At 44.8% G+C, this 27,540-nt stretch overlaps 1 protein-coding gene across 2 annotated transcripts in view; it reads right to left on the reverse strand.

Moving 5' to 3' along the window:
• LOC141096342 (coagulation factor XIII B chain-like) overlaps positions 1-27,540 on the reverse strand; it is a 300,511-nt gene that overhangs the window by 142,894 nt on the left and 130,077 nt on the right. For both annotated transcript variants that reach the window (XM_073582881.1, XM_073582880.1), the window contains exons 2-3: positions 27,254-27,427; positions 7,650-7,832 (exon numbers count right to left, since the gene is read on the reverse strand). In XM_073582881.1, the coding sequence (XP_073438982.1) occupies positions 7,650-7,832; positions 27,254-27,427 (357 nt within the window). The remainder of the gene's footprint in view (positions 1-7,649; positions 7,833-27,253; positions 27,428-27,540) is intronic.

Raw genomic sequence — 27,540 nt, forward strand, 5'->3', positions numbered from 1 at the left:
TCCTAGGGAGTGTGATGTCATGCTTGGGAGCAACGAACGAAGGATCTCTCTAGCAGGTTAACTGATTGGGCGGCATGATTCCCACGACTCACGACCCTCCAAACAGCATCCATGAAGGCAAAATTGTAGTTTGACGTGGGCAGTATGGTTGCAAAGCTGAACCTTAAAGGAATGTCCAGAAGGGCACCACCAGGAGTGGAGCCTGCGGCGTAATTGGACTCAACACGGGCAACCTCAACCATCCAGCAACCGAAAAGATGCACGCATTGCAAGCTTAATTCTGTTAATGAACGAGACTCCGTCCTGCCCACGCGGTCCGCATCCAGCTTACTAGAGGGACACGCGAGGCTCTGGCACGCGAGATTGGGCAATAACTGGTGTGTCAAGGCCTTACATGTCCGTGGCTGCATGCGCGCTACACCGAAAGGGCCAGCGGGTGTCGCTTACAGGTGCAGATAAGCCGCTGAACACCGTTAGTGATGGGGATCTGGGATTACAATTATTACCCGCGAACGATGATTTCCCAGTAAGTGCAGGTCAACCGCTGTTCCGGAATTAGGCCTAACCATCATTCCTGAAAAAGGGAAAAACTTATGTGTGCAAACCACGGGTGCTGTAGCTTGCATAACAGCTCGCCAGCCGTTCTCAGGCACATTATGGATTACACGTGATTGCACAAAGGTGAGAAAGGGTACCGTATCACCGGATAACATGTATGGATAGCATAGTTTACACATTAAAAATATATGTCTATACATCAGGAGGCAGGCTCAGACGGTGTCAGGCCCAGTATGGATTTGACAGCCCAGACTACACAGCGGAGGAGCAGGGAGAGGTAAAGATTGCAAATGCTGGGGCCCTGGCCAAGCACGGCTGGCCCACTCGTGGGCGTCGGTACTGGCACTGGGCCCCTCATAGTACAGCGGTGTGTCTGACGGTGGGTGTGCACCACCACCGTCAGAGACACTTGATTGCACTATGAGGGACCCTGTGCCAGTGCCCGCGCCCAAGAGTCAGCCTACCCACCTGTCAAGGGCAACGGCACTCGCACGGTTGCGTGCGCTAGCTGGTGAACCCGACCATGGGGGGGGGGGCAGCCCAGTTAGGAAGGTTTATACAATGGCATATGTTGATGTTGGACATTCAGCTGATGCAAAAGGCGAAATTGGTCAAGTCCCAGGAAGCAGAGGACTAAAGCAAGCCATGTTTCTGTCAACCTATGTGTCATGAGGGGAAGGTGGGACAAAATCCTTGGAAACCCATGCATGGTTCATTTTAATGAAGGTTAGATCATCCACATTTTGGGTCGACAGACGGGTCCTTTTTTCTGTCAGTATTGAACCAGCAGCACTGAAGACTCTTTCCGATAGCACACTTGCAGCTGGGCACGCGAGCTCCTGTAAGGCATATTGGGCCAATTCAGGCCAGGTGTCCAGTTTTGCGGCCCAATAGTCAAAGGGGAATGACCTGTGTGGGAGAACATCGATATGGGAGGAAAAGTAGTTTGTAACCATAGCTGACAACTGCTGTCTCCTGTCACTTTCCATCGATGCAGTATTACCAGTTGTGTGAGCGGTACTTGAAAAATCAGTCCACAACATTGTCATGAAACCCCTGTCTCCAACGCCACTTCTGCTGTGTGCACCACGAACAACTCTGCCAAGCTGCCCCCGGCCCGTACGGCTCGTGTGAGAACCATCACCGCTGCTGTGTGCTGGGAATGCCTCAAGCAACCGATTTACCAGAGTTGCTTGTTTATTCACCAATATTAGGTCAAGGTTCTCCTGTGGCATGATGTTTTGTAATTTGCCTTTATAGCATGGATCCAGGATGCTGGCCAACCAGTAGTCGTCATCGTTCATTATTTTGGCAATGCGGGGGTCCCTTTTTAGGATCTGCAAGGCATAATCTGACATGTGGGCCAATGTTCCCGGTGTCAATGATGCACTGCGAGTGCTGGTTGGAGGAGCACTTTCTGGCAAAACCATCATTCCTCCAGTCACGCACAAACCCTGTACCAGACCTTGCCATGCCAACATTTTCACTTGCCCCACGAGATGCATCCTCCTCCCCAAAGTAATCATCCCCATAATCATCCTCCTCCTCCTCTTCTTCCTCCACCTCGTCCAGGAGAGGTCCCTGAGCAGACAATGGCTGAATGTCATCAAGGATTCCCTCCTCGTCAACATTGGCTGCAGACGCCTGCTCCTTAATGTGCATCAAAGTTTGCATGAGCAGACGCATAAGTGGGATGCTCATGCTTATGATGGCGTCGTCTGCGCTTACCAGCCGTGTGCATTCCTCAAAACACTGAAGGACTTTACAGAGGTCTTTCAGCTTCGACCACTGCACACCTGTCAACTCCATGTCTGCTCTCAAAGTGCCTGGCCGTGTATCCTCCCACAAATGCATTATGGCCTGCCTCTGCTCGCACAGCCGCTCCACCATGTGCAGGGTGGAGTTCCACCTTGTTGCAATGTCGATAATGAGGCGGTGGTTGGGAAGGTGGAGCAATCGCTGCAGCTTCTGCATACGAGTGGAGTGTACAGGCGACCGGCGGATGTGCGCGCACAGTCTTCGCACCTTCTGGAGCAGGGCTGTTAACTCCGGATAATTTTTGAGGAAGCACTGCACCACCAGGTTCAAGGTGTGAGCCAAGCAAGGTATGTGGCTGAGTTTTGAAAGGGCTATGGCTGCCACAAAATTACGGCCGTTATCACTAACTACCTTGCCTGCCTCAAGATGTACACTGCCCAGCCATGACTCAGTTTGTCGCTGAAAGTACTCGGCCAGCACCTCGGCGGTGTGTCTGTCGCCCAAACACATCATCTGCAACACAGCCTGCTGACGCTTTCCACTAGCTGCTCGATAGGGGGACACCTCGTGTGCAACAGTGGCAGCTGCAGATGGAGTGCTCGTACGACTGCGCTCTGTGGACGAGCTTTCGCTTCTGGAGGAGGAGGAGGAGGGTCGAACGCCTACAGCCAACTGTTTCCTATACCGTGGGCTAGGCAGCACTGTCCCACCACCGCTGTCCCCTGTGGACCCTGCATCCACCACATTAACCCAGTGCGCAGTGATGGACATGTAACGGCCCTGGCTATGCCGACTGGACCATGCATCAGTTGTGAGGTGCACCTTTCCACTCACTGACTGCTTGAGTGCATGGACAATGCGGTCTTTCACATGATGGTGGAGGGCTGGGATGGCTTTGCGAGAGAAGAAGTGGCGACTGGGTAGGACATAGCGTGGTACTGCATAGGCCATGAGTTCGCGGAAAGCTGCGATTTCCACCAACCGATAGGGCATCATCTCAAACGAGATTAGTTTGGCAATGTGGGCGTTCAAACCCAGTGTACGCGGATGAGAGACTGAGTACTTTCTTGACCTACTCAGTGTCTGGGAGGGTGAGCTGGACTTGAGAGCTGCATATGGTGGAAGTAGCGGTGGACAGGGCGGACTGAGAGAGGGTTGATGATGGTGATGGAGTTGGTGTTCTTTCTGATGGCCTAGATTCAGTATTCGTTGATATAACAGTGGGATTCCCTGACTGCTGTGGCCTTGCAACGACACCTCAACATTTGCTGCTGTGCTGACCGGTGGGCTTACAGTGGGGGAAACAATGTAGCATTGCTGACTACCTTCTTTGTGATCAGTTGCACATGTGGTACTTGAGGTTTGGTGTTGTGTCCACGCTTGCAAGTGCATGCTGGTTAAATGTCTAAGCATGCAACTGGTATTCAAATTTTTCAGATTTTTCCCTCGGCTAAAGGTCTTTGCGCACTTCTTACAGATAACCTTGGCCTGATCATGAGGATTTTGTTCAAAAAAGTGCCACACTGCACTCTTCCTACTTTGGCAGACATTTTGCGGCCTAGCACGCTGTGATATATTGACCCTCTGGACAAGCTGTCCAGCAACTCTTTTGATTTTTGGAACCTGTCTTTGGAGTGCTCCGTGCCTGCCAGATAACAGCTGTTGCAATGTTGATATCTGCTGTGGATGCTCCTCATCTGAGCTATTGGAAGCAGCACCCTCTTCCCCCAATGGATGCCAATCTGGGTCAACAACTGGGTCCTCCATCACCTCCTCTTCAATGTCATGTGCACCTTCCTCTGTGTCACCGTGTATGGTGGTATAGTGTGCGGGAAGGGGCACCTGAGTCTCATCAGGGTCAGAATCTGGCTCTTTACACTGCGAGGACAATGTAGTGCTCTGAGTGAATGTACCAGCAGAATCATCTATCAGTGGCTGTGCATCAGTGCACTCCATGTCAGATTCATCTTGGCCTGGGTAATTCACCATTTCACTTGATAATCCAGGCATGGTATGTGAAAACAGCTCCATGGAGTAATCAGTAGTACGGCCTGCTTCATCCTTCAATCTTGGTTGAGGTGAAGGACACAAGGAAAGGTGTGGTTCATGAACATGAGCCTCCAATGACGACTCAGTGCTTTTACTTTTTACAACTTCAGAAGAGGAGGCGATAGAGCTGGAGGCTGAGTCAGCAATGTAAGACAAAACTTTTTCCTGCAGCTCTGGCTTTAAAAGCGGTTTGCCAACTCCTAGAAAACTAAGCCTTCGAGGCCTTGTGGAGCCAGACGATGACGCAGGCTCAACACCTCCTGCATTTGGTCCTATTTTGCTTTTGCCACTACCATCAGATCCACCACCAACACCATCATTACCAGCTGCCAACCCCCGCCCAATTCCATGGCCTCTTCCACCAGCCTTCCTCATTTTTGGTAGAAATGTAGACAAAATCAAACAAACTATATAGTAATGTAAAACAAGGTACAAGGTGTCTATAGGACAGGGGAGATTTTGAATTTCTGCACACACTTGTGGACACTGGACACTTATGGATTGTGAGAGGCCCACTGAATATCACAGCGCTATGTCACAGGCTCGATGGCACAGGTGTGAAAAAAGTGTCTATAGGACAGGGGAGATTTTGAATTTCTGCACACACTTGTGGACACTGGACACTTATGGATTGTGAGAGGCCCACTGAATATCACAGCGCTATGTCACAGGCTCGATGGCACAGGTGTGAAAAAAGTGACTACAGGATCATGGAGATTTTGAATTTCTGAACACACTTGTGGACACTGGACACTTATGGATTGTGTGAGGCCCACTGAATATCACAGCGCTATGTCACAGGCTCGATGGCACAGGTGTGAAAAAAGTGTCTATAGGACAGGGGAGATTTTGAATTTCTGCACACACTTGTGGACACTGGACACTTATGGATTGTGAGAGGCCCACTGAATATCACAGCGCTATGTCACAGGCTCGATGGCACAGGTGTGAAAAAAGTGTCTATAGGACAGGGGAGATTTTGAATTTCTGCACACACTTGTGGACACTGGACACTTATGGATTGTGAGAGGCCCACTGAATATCACAGCGCTATGTCACAGGCTCGATGGCACAGGTGTGAAAAAAGTGTCTATAGGACAGGGGAGATTTTGAATTTCTGCACACACTTGTGGACACTGGACACTTATGGATTGTGAGAGGCCCACTGAATATCACAGCGCTATGTCACAGGCTCGATGGCACAGGTGTGAAAAAAGTGACTACAGGATCACGGAGATTTTGAATTTCTGAACACACTTGTGGACACTGGACACTTATGGATTGTGAGAGGCCCACTGAATATCACAGCGCTATGTCACAGGCTCAATGGCACAGGTGTGAAAAAAGTGTCTATAGGACAGGGGAGATTTTGAATTTCTGCACACACTTGTGGACACTGGACACTTATGGATTGTGTGAGGCCCACTGAATATCAGAGTGCTATGTCACAGGCAGAAATTGGCTAGTGTATCACAAACTACAAGGTGTATATAGAATTGGGCAGAATAGGAATCTCCCTAGAGTGTAGGTCTGTAAGAACGGAACAAGTCCTCCACTTATCCTTCCACAGTGACACACAGATAGCTTCACTGTGGCCGTGATAACAGCCGTTACACGGTACTGAGAGGCGCGTGCACGTACACGGCTGTCCGGTGTACGTAAAATTGTCAAGCTCCGTGTTTTTTAAGGATACGGACTGACACACGCTGTCTCTCTATAGTTTTGAATGTGATCAAACAGCAAATATATTTAACTGTTTGAAAGCTAGACAAAACTAGAAGGTGCAGGTCTGTAAGAACGGAACATGTCCTCGACTTATTCTCACAGAGTGACACACAGATAGCTTCACTGTGGCAATGATAACAGCCGTTACACGTTACTGAGAGGAGCATGCACGTACACGTCTGTCCGGTGTACGTAAAATTGTCAAGCTCCGTGTTTTTTAAGGATACGGACTGACACACGCTGTCTCTCTATAGTTTTGAATGTGATCAAACAGCAAATATATTTAACTGTTTGAAAGCTAGACAAAACTAGAAGGTGCAGGTCTGTAAGAACGGAACATGTCCTCGACTTATTCTCACATAGTGACACACAGATAGCTTCACTGTGGCAATGATAACAGCCGTTACACGGTACTGAGAGGAGCGTGCACGTACACGGCTGTCCGGTGTACGTAAAATTGTCAAGCTCCGTGTTTTTTAAGGATACGGACTGACACACGCTGTCTCTCTATAGTTTTGAATGTGATCAAACAGCAAATATATTTAACTGTTTGAAAGCTAGACAAAACTAGAAGGTGCAGGTCTGTAAGAACGGAACATGTCCTCGACTTATTCTCACAGAGTGACACACAGATAGCTTCACTGTGGCTGTGATAACAGCCGTTACACGGTACTGTGTGAGGAGTGTGCACCGCTGTATGGTGTGAAAAATGCACACTCAGTACCTCAGCAGGACAAAACAATAAAATCTGGATTGCTTTGCAAAAAGCAGTTTGCTCAGCAGTGTGCACACAGCAATGCAGCTACCAGGTAGCCTTAAAAGGCAGCCTAATAACCAACAGAGCTGATGCACCAAGATATAGCCTCCCCTTGCACTGCACAGTGACTGGTGTGTTGTACAGGCAAAATCGCTAGCAGCAGAATCAGTTTTTGGTATCTTCTTCCCTGCCTAATGCTCTCCCTACAGAATCTTCCTCAGCAGCAGCTCTCCCTATTCTGAGATCAGCATGAGTAACATGGCGGTCGGCGTCCCCGCCCTTTATACCCCCTGTGACGCCCCACAAAGCAAGCCAATCACTTGCATGCCCTTCTCCAAGATGGTGGTGACCCCTGCCTATGTCATTACGTTGCCCACAGTGTCCGTGGATCCTGATTGGCTGAAAAAGAGTGCAAAAAAAGCTTTTGAAACGCGACTTTGGCGCGTAAGTCGCCGACATCGTGGCCGACCTCATCCTAGGGTCGGGTTTCGTTTCATGAAACCCGACTTTGCCAAAAGTCGGCGACTTTTGAAATTTGTCGACCCGTTTCGCCCAACTCTATAGATGTGGCTTTTAACGTATAATGGAGTCAGTCTGGTAAAGGAGGCTGCAAAAAGAGCAGTCTTTGAGGTACTGTTGACAATGTGACTGCAGCCTTAAGGTAATAGCAAAAAAAATATGTTCTTTACAAAACAGCTAATAATAAAATTAATATATTTCAATGTTTTCAATAAATAAAGGGGAATACATTAACCATAGGCACCCAGTAAAAAGAATCTTTGTTGTTTGGAACTGTACTTACTTCTGCACACTGGTAAATTGATCCATACTGTGTTCTCACATTTTGCTTCTCCTGTCAATGATTGTTCCAGGGAATAATCCTTATTACATGAATACATAACTATGTCACCAGATGCATAAATATTTTTAGTTTGTCCATTAATTTTAGCATTCAGAACAGTTGGGGGTTGATTGCAGGCTGTTACTAGAATAAAAATAAAAATAAATGATTTATTTAAGCAAATTGACATATACTGTACTTTAGCAAAATCTGACTGTTTCGATTACTATCTTCCAAAGTAAAGTTTGACTTTGAAATCTTTGTCCAAACATTGTTCAATGTTTTCAATAAATAAAGGGGGATACATTAACCATAGGCACCAGTAAAAAGAATCTTTGTTGTTTGAAACTGTACTTACTTCTGCACACTGGTAAATTGATCCATACTGTGTTCTCACATTTTGCTTCTCCTGTCAATGATTGTTAGATTACTATCTTCCAAAGTAAAGTTTGACTTTGAAATCTTTGTCCAAACATTGTTCAATGTTTTCAATAAATAAAGTTACACACATGCACGCATGTCATAGAAAATATTAAAAGCTCTGGGCATTCACCCTCCTCCTCTACATTGTGCAGTAGGACAATAGCTTGCAATCTAAGTTCACAGTTTGAATCTTCTAGAGATAGGCTTGTACAATAAACAAAGAGAAGTGAAACATCTTCATTAACCCCTTCACCCCCAGGGGTGGTTTGCAAGTTCATGACCGGGCCAATTTTTACAATTCTGACCACTGTCCCTTTATGAGGTAGTAACTCTGGAATGCTTCCATGGATCCCGGTGATTCTGACATTGTTTTCTCATGACATATTGTACTTCATGTTAGTGGTAAAATTTCAATCACATAACTTGCATTTATTTGTGAAAAAAACGGAAATTTGCCAAAAATTGTGAAAATTTTGCAATTTTCCAAATTTGAATTTTTATGCCCTTAAATCACAGAGATATGGCACACAAAAATCTTTAAGGAACATTTCACATATGTTTACTTTACATCAGCACAATTTTGGAACCAAATTTTTTTTTGTTAGGAAGTTATAAGGGTTAAAAGTTGACAAGCAATTTCTCATTTTTACAACACCATTTTATTTTTAGGGACCACATCACATTTGAAGTCACATTGAGGGGTCTATATGATAGAAAATACCCAAAAGTGACACCTGTCCTCATGTCCCAATGTGGACTTATTTGTACAGATAGTGAGTAAGGAGCTCCTTGAGATCTCGCGTTATGTGTATAGGGACAATTTAACTAGAGAGGAACGTGTGCTTCTGTGCATCCTTCAGGGCCTAACGGATAAGGTATTTAAGCCGGCGGACAAGGGAAGCAATGTGGTAGTATGGCCTAAGGTTCTCTATGAAAAGGAGGCCTTTCGTCAACTGTATAATAAGGTCTGCTACAAGAAGCTCACATTTAACCCCTTGTCCGCCTACCCTGCACAGTTGCTTACCATCATTAATAGAGCTAAGGATGCGGGCACCATATCCAAAGAATTGGCAACTGCTCTTATTGTACCTGAGCCAACAATTTCGACTTTCTATCTATTGCCGAAGGTCCATAAGGACGCGCAAACGCCCCCTGGCCACCCCATTATATCGGGCAGTGGTAATTTTGTAGAGCACATGAATCGGTGGATAGACTCCAAGTTGCAGCCGTTAGTTGAGGGGTTGCCATTGTTTTTGAAAGACACCGGGGAGTTGTTGAGGCGGGTAGATGGCCTGCATCTGAAAGACGATATGATGTTGGTGACTGGGGACATCGAGTCCCTATACACCAGCATCAGGCATGAAGATGGCCTTCGTGCAACAGGATTTTTTCTTAGTATGTCTAACTTGCCGGGGGACATCAGAGAATTGATTACTGAGTTATTAAGATTTACTTTGACTCATAATTTTTTCATTTTTAAGGAGTCTTTCTTCCTGCAGCTCCAGGGAACAGCTATGGGGGCAGCTTTCGCCCCTGCTTATGCTAACCTGTTCCTGGGGCTGTGGGAGAGAGACATCTCCCTGTCGGATCGGTCGCTGTGTATGTGCCGTGTCCTCTCTTGGACACGGTACATCGACGATATACTTCTGATCTGGCAGGGATCTAGTGATGATCTCCAGGCTTTCATGACATCCTTGAATGAGAATAAGTTAAACATTTTTATTACCTATAAATATGATCATGAGAGCATCAAATTCTTGGATGTGATACTAAAAAAGGATAGTAGGGGTGAACTACAGTAAGCCTATGTCCACCAATACGTTACTTCATGCGACCTCCTCCCATCCAGGTCATATGATCCAATCTGTCCCCACTGGACAATTTCTACGTCTGCATAGATTGTGTTCCACCAACAATGATTTCTATGGACAAGCCGAAGATTTAAAAAAGAGGCTATCCGAATGTGGCTATAGTAATCGTAGGATTAAGAAGGCATTTAATAGGGCCAAATACTCGTCGTGAAATGCACTACTTTACAGGTCCAAGCCCAAGAGGGAATCTGAGCATATAAGGTTTGTGACCAATTATCGTTCACACTTTTCCCTCATGAGGGAGATTCTTGATAAATTGTGGTATATACTAAGGGCTGATCCGGTAATTGCCAGGTTCCTTCCTGAGAGGGCTGCCATTGCTGCCAGAAGATAAAAGAACTTGAGGGACCAATTGGTCCGTAGTCATTATAATGGTTTACCAGTGGCTACATTTCTTGATCAGGTGGCAGAACACTGTGGTAGTTCTTCGTGTGGCCGCTGCGTTGCCTGCCCGAATATTGACCGTATAGGGACTTTTGTGAATCAAGATGGTTCTAGGGAGTATAAAATCAAGAAATACATTACCTGTACGAGTTAAGAACGTGATTAACTATGCTGTATGCCCATGTGGTATGATTTATGTGGGTATGACAACTAGGCAGCTGAAAATACGTGTTAGAGAACACGTTTTGGGCATTGAGGCAGCAGCGACCACCGAAGATGTATCATCCTTGAAAACTATTCCCCGTCATTTTAGACGTTTCATGGATGCGATGGTAGCCTTCTCAGGATTAGGGGCATAGATATGTTAGACATAGGCATTCGTGGTGGTGGCATTTCTAGAAGATTGGCCCAACTTGAGTCCAGATGGATATGGACACTGGGTACAGTTCAACCATCTGGACTCAATGAGAGTATTAGTTATGCCCCATTCCTATAAGTAAGTTACACTGTTCTGTTGTTTGGGAGACACCTGTGTGTGGTGTTGTGTCCCCATATTTTAACTATGTTTTTAATTTTCCTTAGTGTTGTCTTATATATGGATCATTGGACGAATATGGATATATATTATGACCATCAACCTGATTTCCATCTATTCTCAATATCTTGGAGCCCAAGAAGATATACCTATTCTCATGGCTTAATTTACTCCTTATGTATCTCTGTAATTGTGAATATAGATAAATATATGTGGAGTGTGCAATATCTAATATATATGTCTTTGAGCCTAAGGCCTCTTTCACACATCAGTTTTTTGCCTTCAGGCGCGATCCGGCTTTTTTTGGAAAAAACGGATCCGGCAAAATGCAATGCCGGATCCGGTTTTTCCCCATTGACTTGCATTAGCGCCGGATCGTGCCGGATGGCATTGCGTTTCATCCGTTTTTTGCCGGATCCGGCAACTTGTCTCATTCCGGCATCTTGAAAAAACGTCTACTGTAACGTTTTTTGTCTCCGGCGAAAAAGCCGGAAGCGCCGGATCCGGCACTTCCAGCTTTTTGCTACAATGAAAGTCTATGGGCGCCAGAATGCGCCGGATCCAGAAAAAGACGGATCCAGCAACCGGATCCGGTTTTTTTAAGTCTGCGCATGCTCAGATCCAATTGGCCAGCCGCCAGGAACAGAGACGGGTCCAGCAAAAAAACGGATCCGTTTCTACAGTTCTCCAAAATTTATGCCGGATCCGTTTTTTCTAAAAAAAGCCGGATCATGCCTGACGGCAAAAAACTGATGTGTGAAAGTAGCCTAAGAAGACTGCATTTGCTTATTATTGTTTAAATTATTCTTTATATATCTTTGCATAATAATTGATGTTTATATGTGTACGTAAATGCATGTGCAGTGTGACTCGGCAGGTGCTGGTCACACAGAATATATATAGTCTATAATACAGTATGTTTATATATGTGTCCTAAATTTCTCCTGTGGTCCTTATTTTTATTGCATGTTATTGTTGTTCATAGTATGTGACACTTGGTGTGGGCTAGTGCTCCCATTCTGTACGCGGCTGTTCCCTCGTTACTGCAGCCCTGGCCTGCTCTCGGTGTCTCTATGCAGTGGTGGGACCCGCCCCGGTCCCTCCCCCTCAATGATGCCGACGCTGGCTGGCGTTGTTGGTATCTTGGTAACGGTGCGCGTCACTTCCAGTTCGGGACCGCTACTTCCAGTGGCGCGGATTACCATGCGGTGACCGGGGATTTAAAAAGGTGGATTGCCACTGCCCAGCCAGGCCCCTTGAGAAAGGAAGGTCCGAAACGCGTGTCGCGGTGGATGCACGTCATCTGGGCACCACTATAGCCGCTACCTGCTGTCATCTACGGCCGTTACTTGCTTACAGCCACGGCCGCTACCTGCTGACATCCACAGCCATTACCTGCTTACAGCCACGAGTAATTTTATAATTATTTTGGGCATTGTCCCTTTTCATTGTGGATATTACTATGGCTAAGGGAGGTCGGTGTGTGGCGGTTTGAATCCTCCTCCCATACATAGGCTTATGTGCTGATATATAGGATTGATTATGGGAGTACTGGGCATTGCGCCATATAAATTGAGGATATATGTGAAGCCTATTCACACATTCTCTTGTATCGTTCCTTTATTATATGCATAGGCTGAAACATTTATTAATTATTCATCAATTGTGTGCCCGGATTAGTGCGTCCCTTTGTGTGCATATGTGGAACTTCACTGACAGGTGTTTTCTATCCTGTCTCTTCTGATGTTGGTGATATGGATTTTTAATATTTTGTTATACTGTAATTTAATAAAATAATTTTGATATTGAATATTACTTTGGCCTTTTGATCATCTTTTTCTTCTTGAGAATTTATTGTGCAGTAGGACAATAGCTTGCAATCTAAGTTCACAGTTTGAATCTTCTAGAGATAGGCTTGTACAATAAACAAAGAGAAGTGAAACATCTTCATTAACCCCTTCACCCCCAATGGTGGTTTGCACGTTCATGACCGGGCCAATTTTTACAATTCTGACCACTGTCCCTTTATGAGGTAATAACTCTGGAATGCTTCCATGGATCCTGGTGATTTTGACATTGTTTTTCTCATGACATATTGTACTTCATGTTAGTGGTATAATTTCAATCACATAACTTGTATTTATTTCTAACAAAAAGGAAATTTGCCGAAAATTTTGAAATTTTCCAAATTTGAATTTTTATGCCCTTAAATCACAGAAATATGGCACACAAAAATCTTTAAGGAACATTTCACATATGTTTACTTTACATCAGCACAATTTTGGAACCAAATTTTTTTAGGAAGTTATAAGGGTTAAAAGTAGGGATGGGCGAGTCTACTCGCTAGGACTCGTTACTCGGCGAATAGTAAGGGACTCGCTGGACTCGTTACTCGGCGAGTCTCCCAGTGATTACTCGCACAGTAACGAGTCCAATGCAAGTCAATGGCAATCCTAGTTTTGTCAGAGTTTTTTTTTCTCACTCGCTAGACTCGCTATATCACATCGCTGTCAACAGCGAGTCTGAGCGAGTCTGAGCGAGTCTACGATTCCGAGTCCTGTATACTGGATTCGGGACTCGCTTATACAGAATCTGTTATGTTCCTACAAGTTTCCAAGACAGCCTATGTCAACACACAGCGATTGTGAGCGAGTCTGAGCGAGTCTACGAATCCCGAGTCCTGTATACTGGATTCGGGACTCGCAAATATAGAATCTGTTATGTTCCTACAAAGCTTCCGAGACAGCCTAGCGTGTTAGGTCAGAAAACTTTTTTAGATGGACAAGCATGTTAGCCAATCATATTCAGTAATGTTGGTTGTGGCAGGACTATGATTGGCTTCTGTCCATCGTGATGCCTATGTCATGTATGAGAGGCGAGGCTGTATATAAGCCTTTTCCACCGCCATTTCCTCTACATTCCTGAGAGATCTGAGATAGAGCAGGGTGAGGTAGATGCTTGAGCAGATCATAGGGATTGTCAGTTAGTGTAGGGAAACTTCAAGATTCCTTATATTAAACCCAAACAGCTCTTCTGAGAGCTACCAGGAGGACAGAGGAGTACTGTGTAGACTGTAGGCAGGCAGGCAGGGAGGATCAAGCCTTACAGTGCAGTGCACAGTGCAGGGACTAGTGTGCAGCTTCACTGCTAGGTGTCAGCACACACACTTACCCCGCCAGCAAGTGACGCCTACAGCACCACCTAACTCCATCTCGGTGACTGTGCATTTGTCAACAATGTCACAAAAACCACAATTTCCCAAAAAAGAGGTTGCAAAGGGACGAGGTCGTGGCCGTAGCAGTGCAGGGAACATCACTTGAGCGATCTCCCTCCAGGCTGTAGTCTGCTGGATGTTATGCCCATAGGCAGGGTCAGTGGGGAGCCAAAGCAGGGGCCGAGCCTCCACCAGATCAATCAACTGCAGCGTGTTGACAGTGACACGGGCCATGATTGCTCTGTATTGCTCTGTGTGTGTGTGCGTATGTCAACTCGACTCAGATTATTTCCTGTTTGCTCAAAGCATGGTGTGTGCTAGAGAAAATCGCTTCCCTCGCCTCATGCGAGTTTGGACTCGGACACAGCAGCAACAAACTGTTGTGAGTGGGGTTTACAAATCGCCAATGCAAGCGCTTTCCGAGACACATCTGCAATTTGTAAATCGCACATTACTCGCTAAGACTCGCTTCCCCATTCATTAACATTGGACTCGCTAGACTCGCAACGAGTAGCGAGTCCCGGGCTCGGACTCGCTAGAGTCAAGCGATTCCAAGTAATTTAGGACTCGCCCATCACTAGTTAAAAGTTGACAAGCAATTTCTCATTTTTCCAACACCATTTTATTTTTAGGGACCACATCACATTTGAAGTCACTTTGAGGAGTCTATATTATAGAAAATACCCAAAAGTGACACCATTCTAAAAACTGCACCCCCCTCAGGGTGCTCAAAACCACATTCAAGAAGTTTATTAACCCTTCAGGTGCTTCACAGGAATTTTTTTAATGTTTAAAAAAAATGAATATTTAACTTTTTTTCACCAAAAAATTACTTCAGGTCCAATTTTTTTATTTTACCGAGGGTAACAGGAGAAATTGGACTGCAAAAGTTATTGTGCAATTTGTCCTGAGTACGCCGATACCTCATATGTGGGGGGAACCACTGTTTTGGCGCATGGCCGAGCTCGAAAGGGACGAGCGCCATTTGAATTTTTCAACGCATAATTGGCTGGAATTGAGATTGGGCACCATGTCATGTTTGGAGAGCCCCAGATGTGCCTAAACAGTGGAAACCCCCCACAAGTGACCCCATTTTGGAAATTAGACCCCCAAGGAACGTATCTAGATATGTGGTGAGAACTTTGAACCCTCAAGGGCTACACAGAAGTTTATAACGTACAACCATACAATTAAAAAAATCAAATTTTTTTCCACAAAAATGATCTTTTCACCCCCAATTTTTATTGTCCCAAGGAAAACAGGACCCCAAAAGTTATTGTGCAATTTGTCCTGAGTATGTTGATACCCGATATGTGGGGGTAAACCACTATTTGGGTGCATGGCAGAGCTCAGAAGGGAAGCAACGCCATTTGACTTTTTTGGCTGGATTTGAGATCGGACGCCATGTTGCATTTGGAGAGCCCCTGATGTGCCTAAACAGTGAAAAACCCCCACAAATGACACCATTTTGGAAACTGGACCCCCAAAGAAACTTATCTAGATGTGTGGTGAGCACTTTGAGCCCCCAAGTGCTTCACAGAAGTTTATAACGTAGAACCATAAAAATAAAAAAAATATATTTTTTTCCACAAAAATGGTATTTTTGCCCATATTTTTTTATTTTCCCAAGGGTAACAGGAGAAATTGGACCCCAAAAGTTGTTGTGCAATTTGTGCTGAGTAGCCTGATACCCCATATGTGGGCGTAAACCACTGTTTGGGTGCATGGCAGAGTTTGGAAGGGAAGAAGCACCGTTTGACTTTTTCAACGCAGAATTGGCGGGAATTGAGATCAGACGCCATGTTGCATTTTGAGAGCCCCTGATGTGCCAAAACAGTGGAACCCCCCAATTCTAACTCCAACCCTAACCCCAACATACCCCTAACACTAATCTCAGCCCTAACCCTAGCCCTAATGGGAAAATGGAAATAAATACATTTTTTTTAATTTTATTATTTTTCCCTAACTAAGGGGGCGATAAAGGGAGGTTTGATTTACTATTTATTGAGGGTTTTTATGTTTGGCAGCTGTCATACTCTAAAAGACGCTTTTTATTGTAAAAATAGTTTTTGCATCACCACATTTTAAGAGCTATAATTTTTCCATATTTTGACCCACAGAGTTATGTGACATCTTATTTTTTGTGGAACGAGTTGACGTTTTTATTGGTACCATTTTCATGTACGTGACATTTTTGATCGCTTTTTATTCTGATTTTTGGGATGCAGAATGAATAAAAAAGCATTTCATGAAATTCTTTTGGAGGGGTTTACAACGTTTCATATGTGGTAAAATTGAAAAAGCAGTTTTATTCTTTGGGTCAGTACGATTACAGCGATACCTCATTTATATCTTTTTTATGTTTTGCGCTTTTATGCAATAAAACAATTTTATATAAAAAATAATTATTTTTGCATCGCTTTATTCTGCAAGCTATAACTTTTTTATTTTTTCGCTGATGACGCTGTGTCGTGGCTCATTTTCTGTGGGACAAGATGTTATTTTCAGCGTTACTATGTTTATTCATATCCGTCTTTTTGGTTGCACGTTATTGCACTTTTTGTTCGGCGGCATTGTTTTTTGCATAGCTTTTTTCTTTTTTGAAGGGGTTCACTAAAGGGGTTAACTAGTGGCACAGTTTTATAGGGCGTGTCGTTACGGACATGGTTTGTTTTTTTGCAAAAAAGAATTTATTAGGGATTTTTTAATTATTTATTTAGATTTTTTTTTTAAATTATTTTACACTTGTTTTTTTTCACTTTATTATATTGTCCCAATGTGGGACATTACAATAAAGTGGCAGATAACTGATCTGACATTTTGCAGATCACTGTGTCAGATCAGCAATCTGACAGGCGCTGCAGAGGCTTTCTCAGTGCCTGCTTTCAGCAGGCACTGAGGAGGCTGCCTCCCTGCTGGACCCCAAAGGCCCCCACGGCCACATAAGATCCGGGGACTTGCAGGGAGGAGGCCCTTGGAGCAGCGCAGCACATTGATCTGCTCCGAGGGTCTCAGGGAAGTACGCAGAGAGCCCCCTCCCTGCTCGATTCTTCCCTAATCTCCTAATCCCCTGGTACACTGTGATCATGTTTGATCGCAGTGTGCCAGGGGTTAATGTGCCGGGGCGGTCCGTGACTGCCCCTGACACACACTGACGGGTGTCAGCTGAATCCAGGCCGCGATCAGCGGCGCTCCCCCCGGGAGCACCGCTGATCGCTATGACGTACTATCCCGTCCCCGGTCATACGGGCCCGGGTACCGTGGACAGGATAGTAAGTCAGATGACAGAAAGGGGTTAAAATGCATGCACTCTTCCTTTTCCCAGTTTTCCTTACTACTGTGCTATAGAGATAGATATTGTTCTTCACAGGTGCACATTCCTTTCATCTAATCATCTTTGCAAGACGATTGGGCACCGGAAAGAAATTGTGAATATTAGGGCTTGTATAAATCCAATAGGGATGGGACATACCAATTTGACTTCAGGGTTAACATCTGCCTATAAACCTCAAATCCCTAGTGGCCAGATAACTGACAACAGTCATATTATGTTTATTTCTGGGGAAAGGTAAAATCCTGATAAAAAAATATGGCAGCAATCTCAAACTTCTGTGATCATCCAGAGAGAGATTATCACATAATAATAATAATTCTGCTCCTTATGTTCTGTGAACTGTGCCTCAAAGCCATATGCTACCTATCAGGTGTCCAGTCAGCCTGTAAAAACAATTGGTAGTGACTAGTGATGACAAAACAGGCAATCCCCACATGTATTCAGCCTGTCAACTAGCCGCAAATCATGCAGCTGCGGCAATAGAAACTAAATTCCGAGCACTACAAAATACCCAGAGACCACCCGAGCATGCTCGGGGAAACTCGAGCAATGAGTATACTCGCTCATCACTAGTGATGGCAGCTAATAATATTTATTAGGTTATTATAGATGGTGCTGAGTGAATTTGTTTGAAAAACGATTGCCAAACATAAAATCGGAACAAATATGGCACATTTGGATTCGTGATCGGAAAGACGAGCACAATTTTATAAAATCGGAAAAATTGGGTAAAAAGTGCAGGAAAATTTTTGCGTTGCCACTAAAGTATTTTCATAACTTTAGTTATGATAATGGAGGTTTATGATGTGCATGGGACATATGATTGATCAGAGTAGGAGGTGGGGAGAGCTCAGAGAAGTGGCGTGCTTGTAAACTGTAATCTTTTTTCTTTTACCTTTATGTGTGCACATTGTGGCTAGCCAATCAGGGCACAGGAAACATGTACAATGTCCTGACACAACGGCTTGTGTCATTGGCTACTGAAATCGCATGTCCTTCTCCACATAAAGAGCGGACAACTTGTTTTAGGGCCATTTTGACACTGTAAAAGCACAAAGAGGCTGCTCCTGACACAGGCACTGTTTGCTGTTAGATTTTAGGTCGATAGCTAGGTGATTGTTTATTAGTCAGACAGTTTAGCTAGCTAGCTTCTATGTGGCTGTGAAATCGACCTTCCAGCAATTTTTTTTTATTTTTTTTTGTGCCATTACTTAGGTCCACAGACAATGACAGCAGGGCACATTTCCTACCAGTGTGTTCTGCACTATTTCTATTGTGCTCTATGCACGAGTAGGCCTTTCTAAATCTTATTTTTTCATTTGCTAAATGTGATAAAGCAAGGCATATGTCAACTTGTCATTTTGTGGTGCGGTGACATTGTTTTGTGATTTGAGCTGTTGGCCATAAAAAAAATTATTTTGGCAGTTACTACCGTGATTCATAATGCCATATCTTACCTTGTTATTTACTGGTGGTGGACTTCCACTGTCTGCATAGCTCATGCAGATTAAAAAAAAAAATTTCTGTTGCTAAATGTGATACAGCCCGCCATACCCTACGTTGAAATTTTGTGGCAGTGAAATTGATGTGTGGGCAGAGCTGTTGCATATAAAAAAATTGTTTTTACGAACGTGATACAGCAGGCTGGATCCCAGTTTGAAATTATTTGGAGCATATCTTCTAGGTTATACAGGCCTCATCCACACTAAAATCAAATTTGTACAGTTACTAACGTTCCACAGTGGGGGACATCTCATTTTGAGATTGTTTGTAGCATCTAGTCTAATTTATACAGGTCTCATCCACACACAAAACAATTTCATCTGCTGTTTTGGCTGTAGTGGAAGTGATGTTGGTCCCTATTATACTTGTTCTACTCTTTTGCAATTAATGCCACTTTGTTGATGTCTGCCATTAATTTTTGTAACTATGTAGACTTCTGTTTGGGTCTCCTTCATGTGTGTTCCAGTAGTAGTAGGCCTCCGAGACAGGTAGGACCTCACTCCCTTTGAGTCAACTACCAATGTTACTATCCTGAGATTTTTCTGATAATAATAGTCTAAGAAACTGATATTTCTGCCACCTGAGTCTGGCTGAGCATGAAAGCAGGTTGTGTTCTTGCATGTGGTATTAGGGCTTCAAGCACAGCAGGCCTACATTAATCACTCAATCACCTTGTCCTAATTTGACATTCAATTTGAAGCTGTAAATGCTGTTCCAGACCATGATATCTCATGCATGGCTAACTGCTACCATGCCATGCTAAAATTTCTACTGTGGGTGAATTGAGGACACTTTCCTTGTGTCTGCCCCTAGTTTGATGTGCTTTGGCAGCTTTTGGGGCCCATTTGAAGGTGTTGTGCATGCATTTGCTTTTGCCTCCCATTGACTTGGATGGCATTGAACATTGCAAATTCGGTTATCATAACTGAGCCAAACATTTAAATATTTTTTCATCTCTAATTTTAGAGTTTGCCGTGACTATATGGGAGGTAAATACATATATTCCATGCATTGGAATCAGAGGTGTATACAGTGGGGAAAAAAAGTATTTAGTCAGTCAGCAATAGTGCAAGTTCCACCACTTAAAAAGATGAGAGGCGTCTGTAATTTACATCATAGGTAGACCTCAACTATGGGAGACAAACTGAGAAAAAAAAATCCAGAAAATCACATTGTCTGTTTTTTTTTCATTTTATTTGCATATTATGGTGGAAAATAAGTATTTGGTCAGAAACAAAATTTCATCTCAATACTTTGTGATATATCCTTTGTTGGCAATGACAGAGGTCAAACGTTTTCTGTAAGTCTTCACAAGGTTGCCACAAACTGTTGTTGGTATGTTAGCCCATTCCTCCATGCAGATCTCCTCTAGAGCAGTGATGTTTTTGGCTTTTCGCTTGGCAACACGGACTTTCAACTCCCTCCAAAGGTTTTCTATAGGGTTGAGATCTGGAGACTGGCTAGGCCACTCCAGGACCTTGAAATGCTTCTTACGAAGCCACTCCTTCGTTGCCCTGGCGGTGTGCTTTGGATCATTGTCATGTTGAAAGACCCAGCCACGTTTCATCTTCAATGCCCTTGCTGATGGAAGGAGGTTTGCACTCAAAATCTCACGATACATGGCCCCATTCATTCTTTCATGTACCCGGATCAGTCGTCCTGGCCCCTTTGAAGAGAAACAGCCCCAAAGCATGATGTTTCCACCACCATGCTTTACAGTAGGTATGGTGTTTGATGGATGCAACTCAGTATTCTTTTTCCTACAAACACGACAAGTTGTGTTTCTACCAAACAGTTCCAGTTTGGTTTCATCAGACCATAGGACATTCTCCCAAAACTCCTCTAGATCATCCAAATGCTCTCTAGCAAACTTCAGACGGGCCCGTACATGTACAGGCTTAAGCAGTGGGACACGTCTGGCACTGCAGGATCTGAGTCCATGGTGGCGTAGTGTGTTACTTATGGTAGGCCTTGTTACATTGGTCCCAGCTCTCTGCAGTTCATTCACTAGGTCCCCCCGCGTGGTTCTGGGATTTTTGCTCACCGTTCTTGTGATCATTCTGACCCCACGGGGTGGGATTTTGCGTGGAGCACCAGATCGAGGGAGATTATCAGTGGTCTTGTATGTCTTCCATTTTCTAATTATTGCTCCCACAGTTGATTTCTTCACTCCAAGCTGGTTGGCTATTGCAGATTCAGTCTTCCCAGCCTGGTGCAGGGCTGCAATTTTGTTTCTGGTGTCCTTTGACAGCTCTTTGGTCTTCACCATAGTGGAGTTTGGAGTCAGACTGTTTGAGGGTGTGCACAGGTGTCTTTTTATACTGATAACAAGTTTAAACAGGTGCCATTACTACAGGTAATGAGTGGAGGAAAGAAGAGACTCTTAAAGAAGAAGTTACAGGTCTGTGAGAGCCAGAAATCTTGATTGCTTGTTTCTGACCAAATACTTATTTTCCCCCATAATATGCAAATAAAATGAAAAAAAAACCAGACAATGTGATTTTCTGGATTTTTTTTTCTCAGTTTGTCTCCCATAGTTGAGGTCTACCTATGATGTAAATTACAGACGCCTCTCATCTTTTTAAGTGGTGGAACTTGCACTATTGCTGACTGACTAAATACTTTTTTTCCCCACTGTATATACAGTTGAAAACAGAAGATTACATACACTATATATATCTGACATGAAATCATAATACCGTATATACTTGTGTATAAGCCAAGTTTTCAGCACACTGTTTTGTGCTGAAAATGCCCCTATGGGCTCATACACGAGTCAATTGCCCCAGAAAGCCGGCGGGTGAGGGGGAGTGACGAAGCAGCGGGTGACAGAGGCAGGAGCTGGTGTCTGCGGCTAAAGCCTGTGTCACTGGTGCACAGTAACAGCTGCAGCCGCCGGCTTCCAGAAAACATCCTACTCACCCTCCTGCATGCCCTGTGTAATAAATGGAAGCGGAGACACAGGTGATGAAGTTCACATTCATCTTTTATTTTTTGAGTGGAACTTCGGGACCATGGTCCGGGGGGCTCCGAAGGGGGTGTGACTAGTGAGCCCCGGGTACCCATAGTAAGATCTCTCGAACAGGACCAGAGTGGAATACCTGGGGAACACAGGTACTACCTCCAGTTAGACTACGGACACGTGGCAGCTGTCCCAGTGGGACAAATGGGTAAACAGATATTACAAATGTGGTGGAGCTGACCGGCGGACACCGGGTATCCGAGGTGAAGCTGGCTTTGGCGAGGATAGTCAGGTTCCAGGTAGATAGGAGGAAGCTGGCTCCAGGAACTTTAGCGTTGTTCAAGGGTGAGAACTGCTCCTGTACCTATGGAGGAAGCATCTACCTCAAGAAAAAATTGCTCATTAGAATTCGAACAATGAAGAACAGGTGCGAAGCTAAAGCTTTTTGAGAGAAATAAAGGCCTCCTCTGCCTCGGGGGACCATTCCTTGGAGTTTACACCTTTCCAGGTTAAAGCTGTGATGGTTGCCACTTGGGTGGAAATGTGTGGAATGAATTGCCGGTAGTAATTGACAAACCCCAGGAACCATTCTATGGCTTTCAGCCGAGATGGACGAGGCCACTTGAGGACTGCAGACAACTTCTCCAGGTCCATTTTTAATCCTGCGGAGGACACTATGTAACCGAGGAAAGGCAAAGAGAATTGTTCAAAGAGGCATTTCTCAAATATGGCATAAAGCCTGTTCTCTCTGAGTCTTTGTAAGACCAGACGTACTTGCCTCCGGTGCGAGGCCAAGTCTGCAGAGAAGATCAGAATGTTGTCTAGGTAAACAACGACACAAGTATAGAGCAGATCCCTGAAAATGTCATTAACAAATTCCTGAAAAACCGCGGGTGGTTTGCTTAGGCCAAACGGCATTACCAGGTATTCATAGTGGTTATCTCGGGTGTTGAAGGCTGTTTTCCATTCGCCTATTTCTCGAACTCTGATCAGGTTGTAGGCCCCTCTGAGATCTTTTTTGTTGAAGATATTAGCCCCTCGGAGACAATCAAAGAGCTTTGAAGCAAGAGGTAATGGATGCCTGTTTTTTACCGTGATCTGGTTTAGGCCCCGGTAGTCGATACAGGGCCACAGGGATTCGTCCATTTTCTTCACGAAGAAGAATCCTGCTCCTGCCGGTGAAGATGACTTCTAAATAAATCCTCTGGCCAGTTTCTCTTGTATGTAGTCAGACATGGCTTGAGTCTCTGCTTGAGAAAGAGGATAAACTCTCCCGCGAGGGAGATCAGTCAGACAGTCATACGACCTGTGTGGAGGTAGTCTCTCTGCCTCCTTTTTCCCAAAGACATCAGAGAAGGACCAGTAAGAAGAAGGTAACCCTGGCAGGGTAACTGGTTGGACTGGAGGTGAAACAGGCTGAATCCAGGTTAGACGTCGATCCATGCAGGAATCTCGCCAACGCAGAACCTCTCCTGTTCTCCAATTTAGGACTGGTTCATGCATCTAAAGCCATGGTAGACCTAAAAGGAAGGGGTGAGACAAATCAGGGTACACATAAAAACGGATTCTTTAGGAATGCGTTAGACCTACTTGAAGTTCCACAGGCTTTGTCTGAAACTGGACGGGCTTGGTCAGGGGTTTGCCATCTACGGTGGTCACCCACAATGGGTCAGGAAGAGGCTGGATGGTAAGCGGTAATGATCCACAACCGCCTGCTGGATGAAGTTCCCGCCGGCTCCAGAATCCAGCAAACAGAGTTCAGACAATTGTATTGCTCCGCAGGACACGGAGACCGAGATTTGCAATTATGGAGAGGAATGTTCTCTACCTAGGGTGGCCTCACCTACTGAGCCTAGGCATTGGAGTTTTCCAACCTCTATGGAAAGGTATGAATCAGGTGCTCAAGACTACTGCAGTAGAGGCAACTTCCCGCTTTGCGACGCACCTCCTGGCGGCAGCTGACCAAACTTACACAATCAACTCCATGGCCTCAGGGGAGGAAGATGAGGTAGCCGACTTAGGAGAACTAGAGCAAAGGTGATAGGGCCTTCTGTCTCGTTTGATCTCCTTGGAATGTTCTTGAAAACGCAGATCTATCCGGGTTGCTAAGGATATCAGATCATCCAAGGTAGTAGACCTGTCCCGTCCCGCCAGCTCATCCTTGATTCTTCCCGACAAACCGTGCCAGAAGGTAGCCACCAAGGACTCGTTGTTCCAGGATAATTCAGGCGAAAGAGTGCGGAACCGAACAGAATGCGGAGTCACCATGAGAGTTCCTTGATGTAGGCGGAGCAGAGTTGAAGCTGTTGACGTGACTCGACCAGGTTCATCGAAGGTCCTGCAAAATACTTCTAGGAAAGACTGAAAGACTGAAGATCATTAATCAGAGGATCCCCTCTCTCCCACAGAGTGTTCAGCTAAGCGAGGGCCTCTCCAGCGAGATGTGACATTATGAAGCCAACCTTGGCATGGTCAGAAGCAAACATATGCCCAAGGATTTCGAAGCGCAGCATGCACTGATTGACGAAACCCCAACACTGAGCGGGGTCGCCATGGAAGCAGGTGGGAGCTGTCAGGCGAGGACCTTCACATGCCGTGCAGGCGGATACCTGGGTGCCGCTGGACGAGTCATTTGCAGTCGAGGACAGCAGGGAATCCATGCGGGTAGACAAGCTGCGTAGATAAGTCGTGATCTTGTATTCTTGATCCCTTCGACGGGTCACCTCTTGGCAAAGCTCCACAGTCAGAGATCTCTGGGATCCAGCAGATTCCATGGCCGGAGCAATCTGTAACGAATGGAAGTGGAGGCACAGGTGATGAAGTTCACATTCGTCTTTTATTTTTGAGTGGAACCTCGGGACCACAGGGGGCGTGATTAGTGAGCCACAAGTACCCATAGTAAGATCCCTCCAACAGGACCAGAGTGGAATATCTGGAGATGGAACTTGAGAGTAATGGTACAGATATCATCTAGGATAGTCGAACAACAGGTCGCTGATATTCTGCAGAAACAAACAGTGTAAACAGAGTGCCAAACAGAATGCTATAACAGCGCAGGCAGAACAGAGACTGAACCGGGATTAGCAAGAGTAGATACTCTTTGCACTGACACCCATCCTATGGCGGAGGGGCCAGAAATAGTAATCAATGCGCTGCCATTAGTTAATTAATATTTTCAAAAAATGCGTCCTGTCTCTTTAAGAGACTGGAGGTAAGCGCGCCCGTCCGAAGCATTCTCCCTGAAGGCCTGCTGGCAGCGCGCCAGGAAGCAGAGGAGAGAGAGGCAGCAGCAGAATGCCCAGGGACAGACAGAGAGCGAGGATCCTGACAGGGACCTCGCAGAGGTACAGGGGCAGCCTCGGGAGCAGGAGCGGGTGAGGGACCAGAACTGAGAGCAGCGCCAGAACCGGGTACAGGGCTAGAACTGGGTGTAACACCCTGCATCTTGTTGGTTCCAGCTTCCAGCAGCTCTTCCTGTGCCAAGGGATCACGTTGGACATGCTCATTAAGATAATGAATATGCACACGTCTCCACTCCCATAGGCATGGAGGGAATATTCATTACCTTACTGAGTGGGGCCATGTGATCACTTGGCACAGGAAGAGCTGCTTGTGCCGGGGAGAAATGCTGCGAGGGCACACAGGTGGGTGAGTAGGATGTTTTTTTTTTGTAATAGGAAGCATGCATACAAGGATGTGAGGGGGAAGCCATGCATACAAGGATAGGAGGGGGGAGTCATTCATACCAGGACAGCAATGGGGAGCCATACATATGGCACCGTGCATATCTGTTTAACCCCTTGGATGCTGCCGTCAATAGTGACTACATCATATAAATGGTTAACAGAGTGAGTGTTGGGGCTTTTTATTTATCCCCATCGGCACCCTGAGATCATGATTGTGTGGTCCTGAATAGTGATGCGCGAATGTGCTCTACACTATTCGGTACTCGCCCAAATATCACTGTACTCAGTATACTTGGCGAGCACTGAGTATTTCCAGGATTACTCGGCGGGAACTCGGGTCTCCACCCAGCAATTTTGATGGACTTTAGAGACCCAATCACGGTGCAGGGATTGTCTGCCAGGCCATGAAACGCCACAGCCACCTTTGTTGTGGTCGTGCAATGATTGGCTGGCTGCACAGCATCATCAGGGGTATAAGGGACCGGACGCCTACATGCTTAGCGCATTCAGCTCCGGATTCAGAGAGTGTAGGGATAGCGGCTGCCTTGATAGGGTCAGAATTTGGCATTTCTTAGTTAGTGTGGGGTCTACCATCCTAAATACTCACATCCACCTAAACCAACAGTCCTTTTAATGACCAATTCTGCATTATATAGGTTCCAGTGTTAGGCAGGCAGGGGAGTGTATGTCACTGTATACAAATCAGTGCAAAGCCTGCAGGCACTGTATGTGTGTATATAGAGCATTGCTTATATCATATCTGTGCATGATAAAAGTCTGGCCAGTTTACGGCTTTTTTCTCTTTTTTGCCTGGCTGTTATTTTTGCTTAAAGAAAGCATTATTTAGGATAAAAAAAAGGCCACCCATTTTTTGGTGCGGTATCTTCGTGCCAGCTGTTATCTGTGCGTGGCTAAAGTTTGGCCAGTTTACGGCTTTTTTCTCTTTTTTGCCTGGCTGTTATTTTTGCTGAAATAAAGCTGTATTTAGGCCCCCCCAAAAAAAGGACACCCATTTTTTGGTGTGATATCTTCGTGCCTTATATATAAGGATACAAAGTATCCAAAGACACCATCATAGAAATGTAAAATTAAATACAAATTTATTGCAAAAAAAAAAATAATATTAAAAAATGGACCATATAGTAACTGATACATTTGAGAAGTCAAAGAGGGAAAATAAATCAAGTGTAGGAAAAAGGAGGTTGTAAGTGAGGTCAGACTATGGGTAACAAAAACAATACATAATGTATTTGTTCAACCAAAGAACACTGATCAAGGTAAAAATACATATAAAACAAATGACCATCAATGAAGTACGGTAAATCAGTCCATGTAGAAACAATTACAATGTAATGCTTACCCATGGTAAAGTCAGCAGACCATAAACAATGCCACCACCGACCCAATGCTCGTTTTGCAGCTGAGCATTCTCAAGGGGATAGTAGAATATCCAGAGTAGCGGATGCTCAAAAGTTGCACATTTTTCACAGAAAGTGAATGCTTTTTCTTCTGCAAAAAATTTTGTTTTGCAACACAATACATTTCCTCTAGCATACTATTAATTACATACTAGTTATTGTTACTGTTGAAATTGGTTAGGTTTTCTGTTTCCACTTTACTTCAAACGTTTTCGATGTAAAATACTTTACTTACCAACGCATTTTGGAACATTCATCCACTTTCCTTTCACACATTTTGCTGAATCTCCTCCAGAAAATCCATAGTTATCTTTACACGTAAATTCAGCACTTTCACCATGTTTATATGTTTTCTGCTCTTGTATAACAAATGCATTTAAAACTTCTGGAGCCCCTTCACATGAATCTTCTAAAAAATCAAAGCAAAATAAAAAATTGTTAAAACACCTCAGGAGAAGAAACCGACTATTAAGTCATTAATAGCTGTGCGAAAATTTCTGCAAAATGCCATTTGAGGACATA

This window comes from Dendrobates tinctorius, unplaced genomic scaffold (assembly GCF_039654945.1).
Source record: "Dendrobates tinctorius isolate UK_male_01 unplaced genomic scaffold, ASM3965494v1 ptg000074l, whole genome shotgun sequence".
NCBI lineage: Eukaryota > Metazoa > Chordata > Amphibia > Anura > Dendrobatidae > Dendrobates > Dendrobates tinctorius.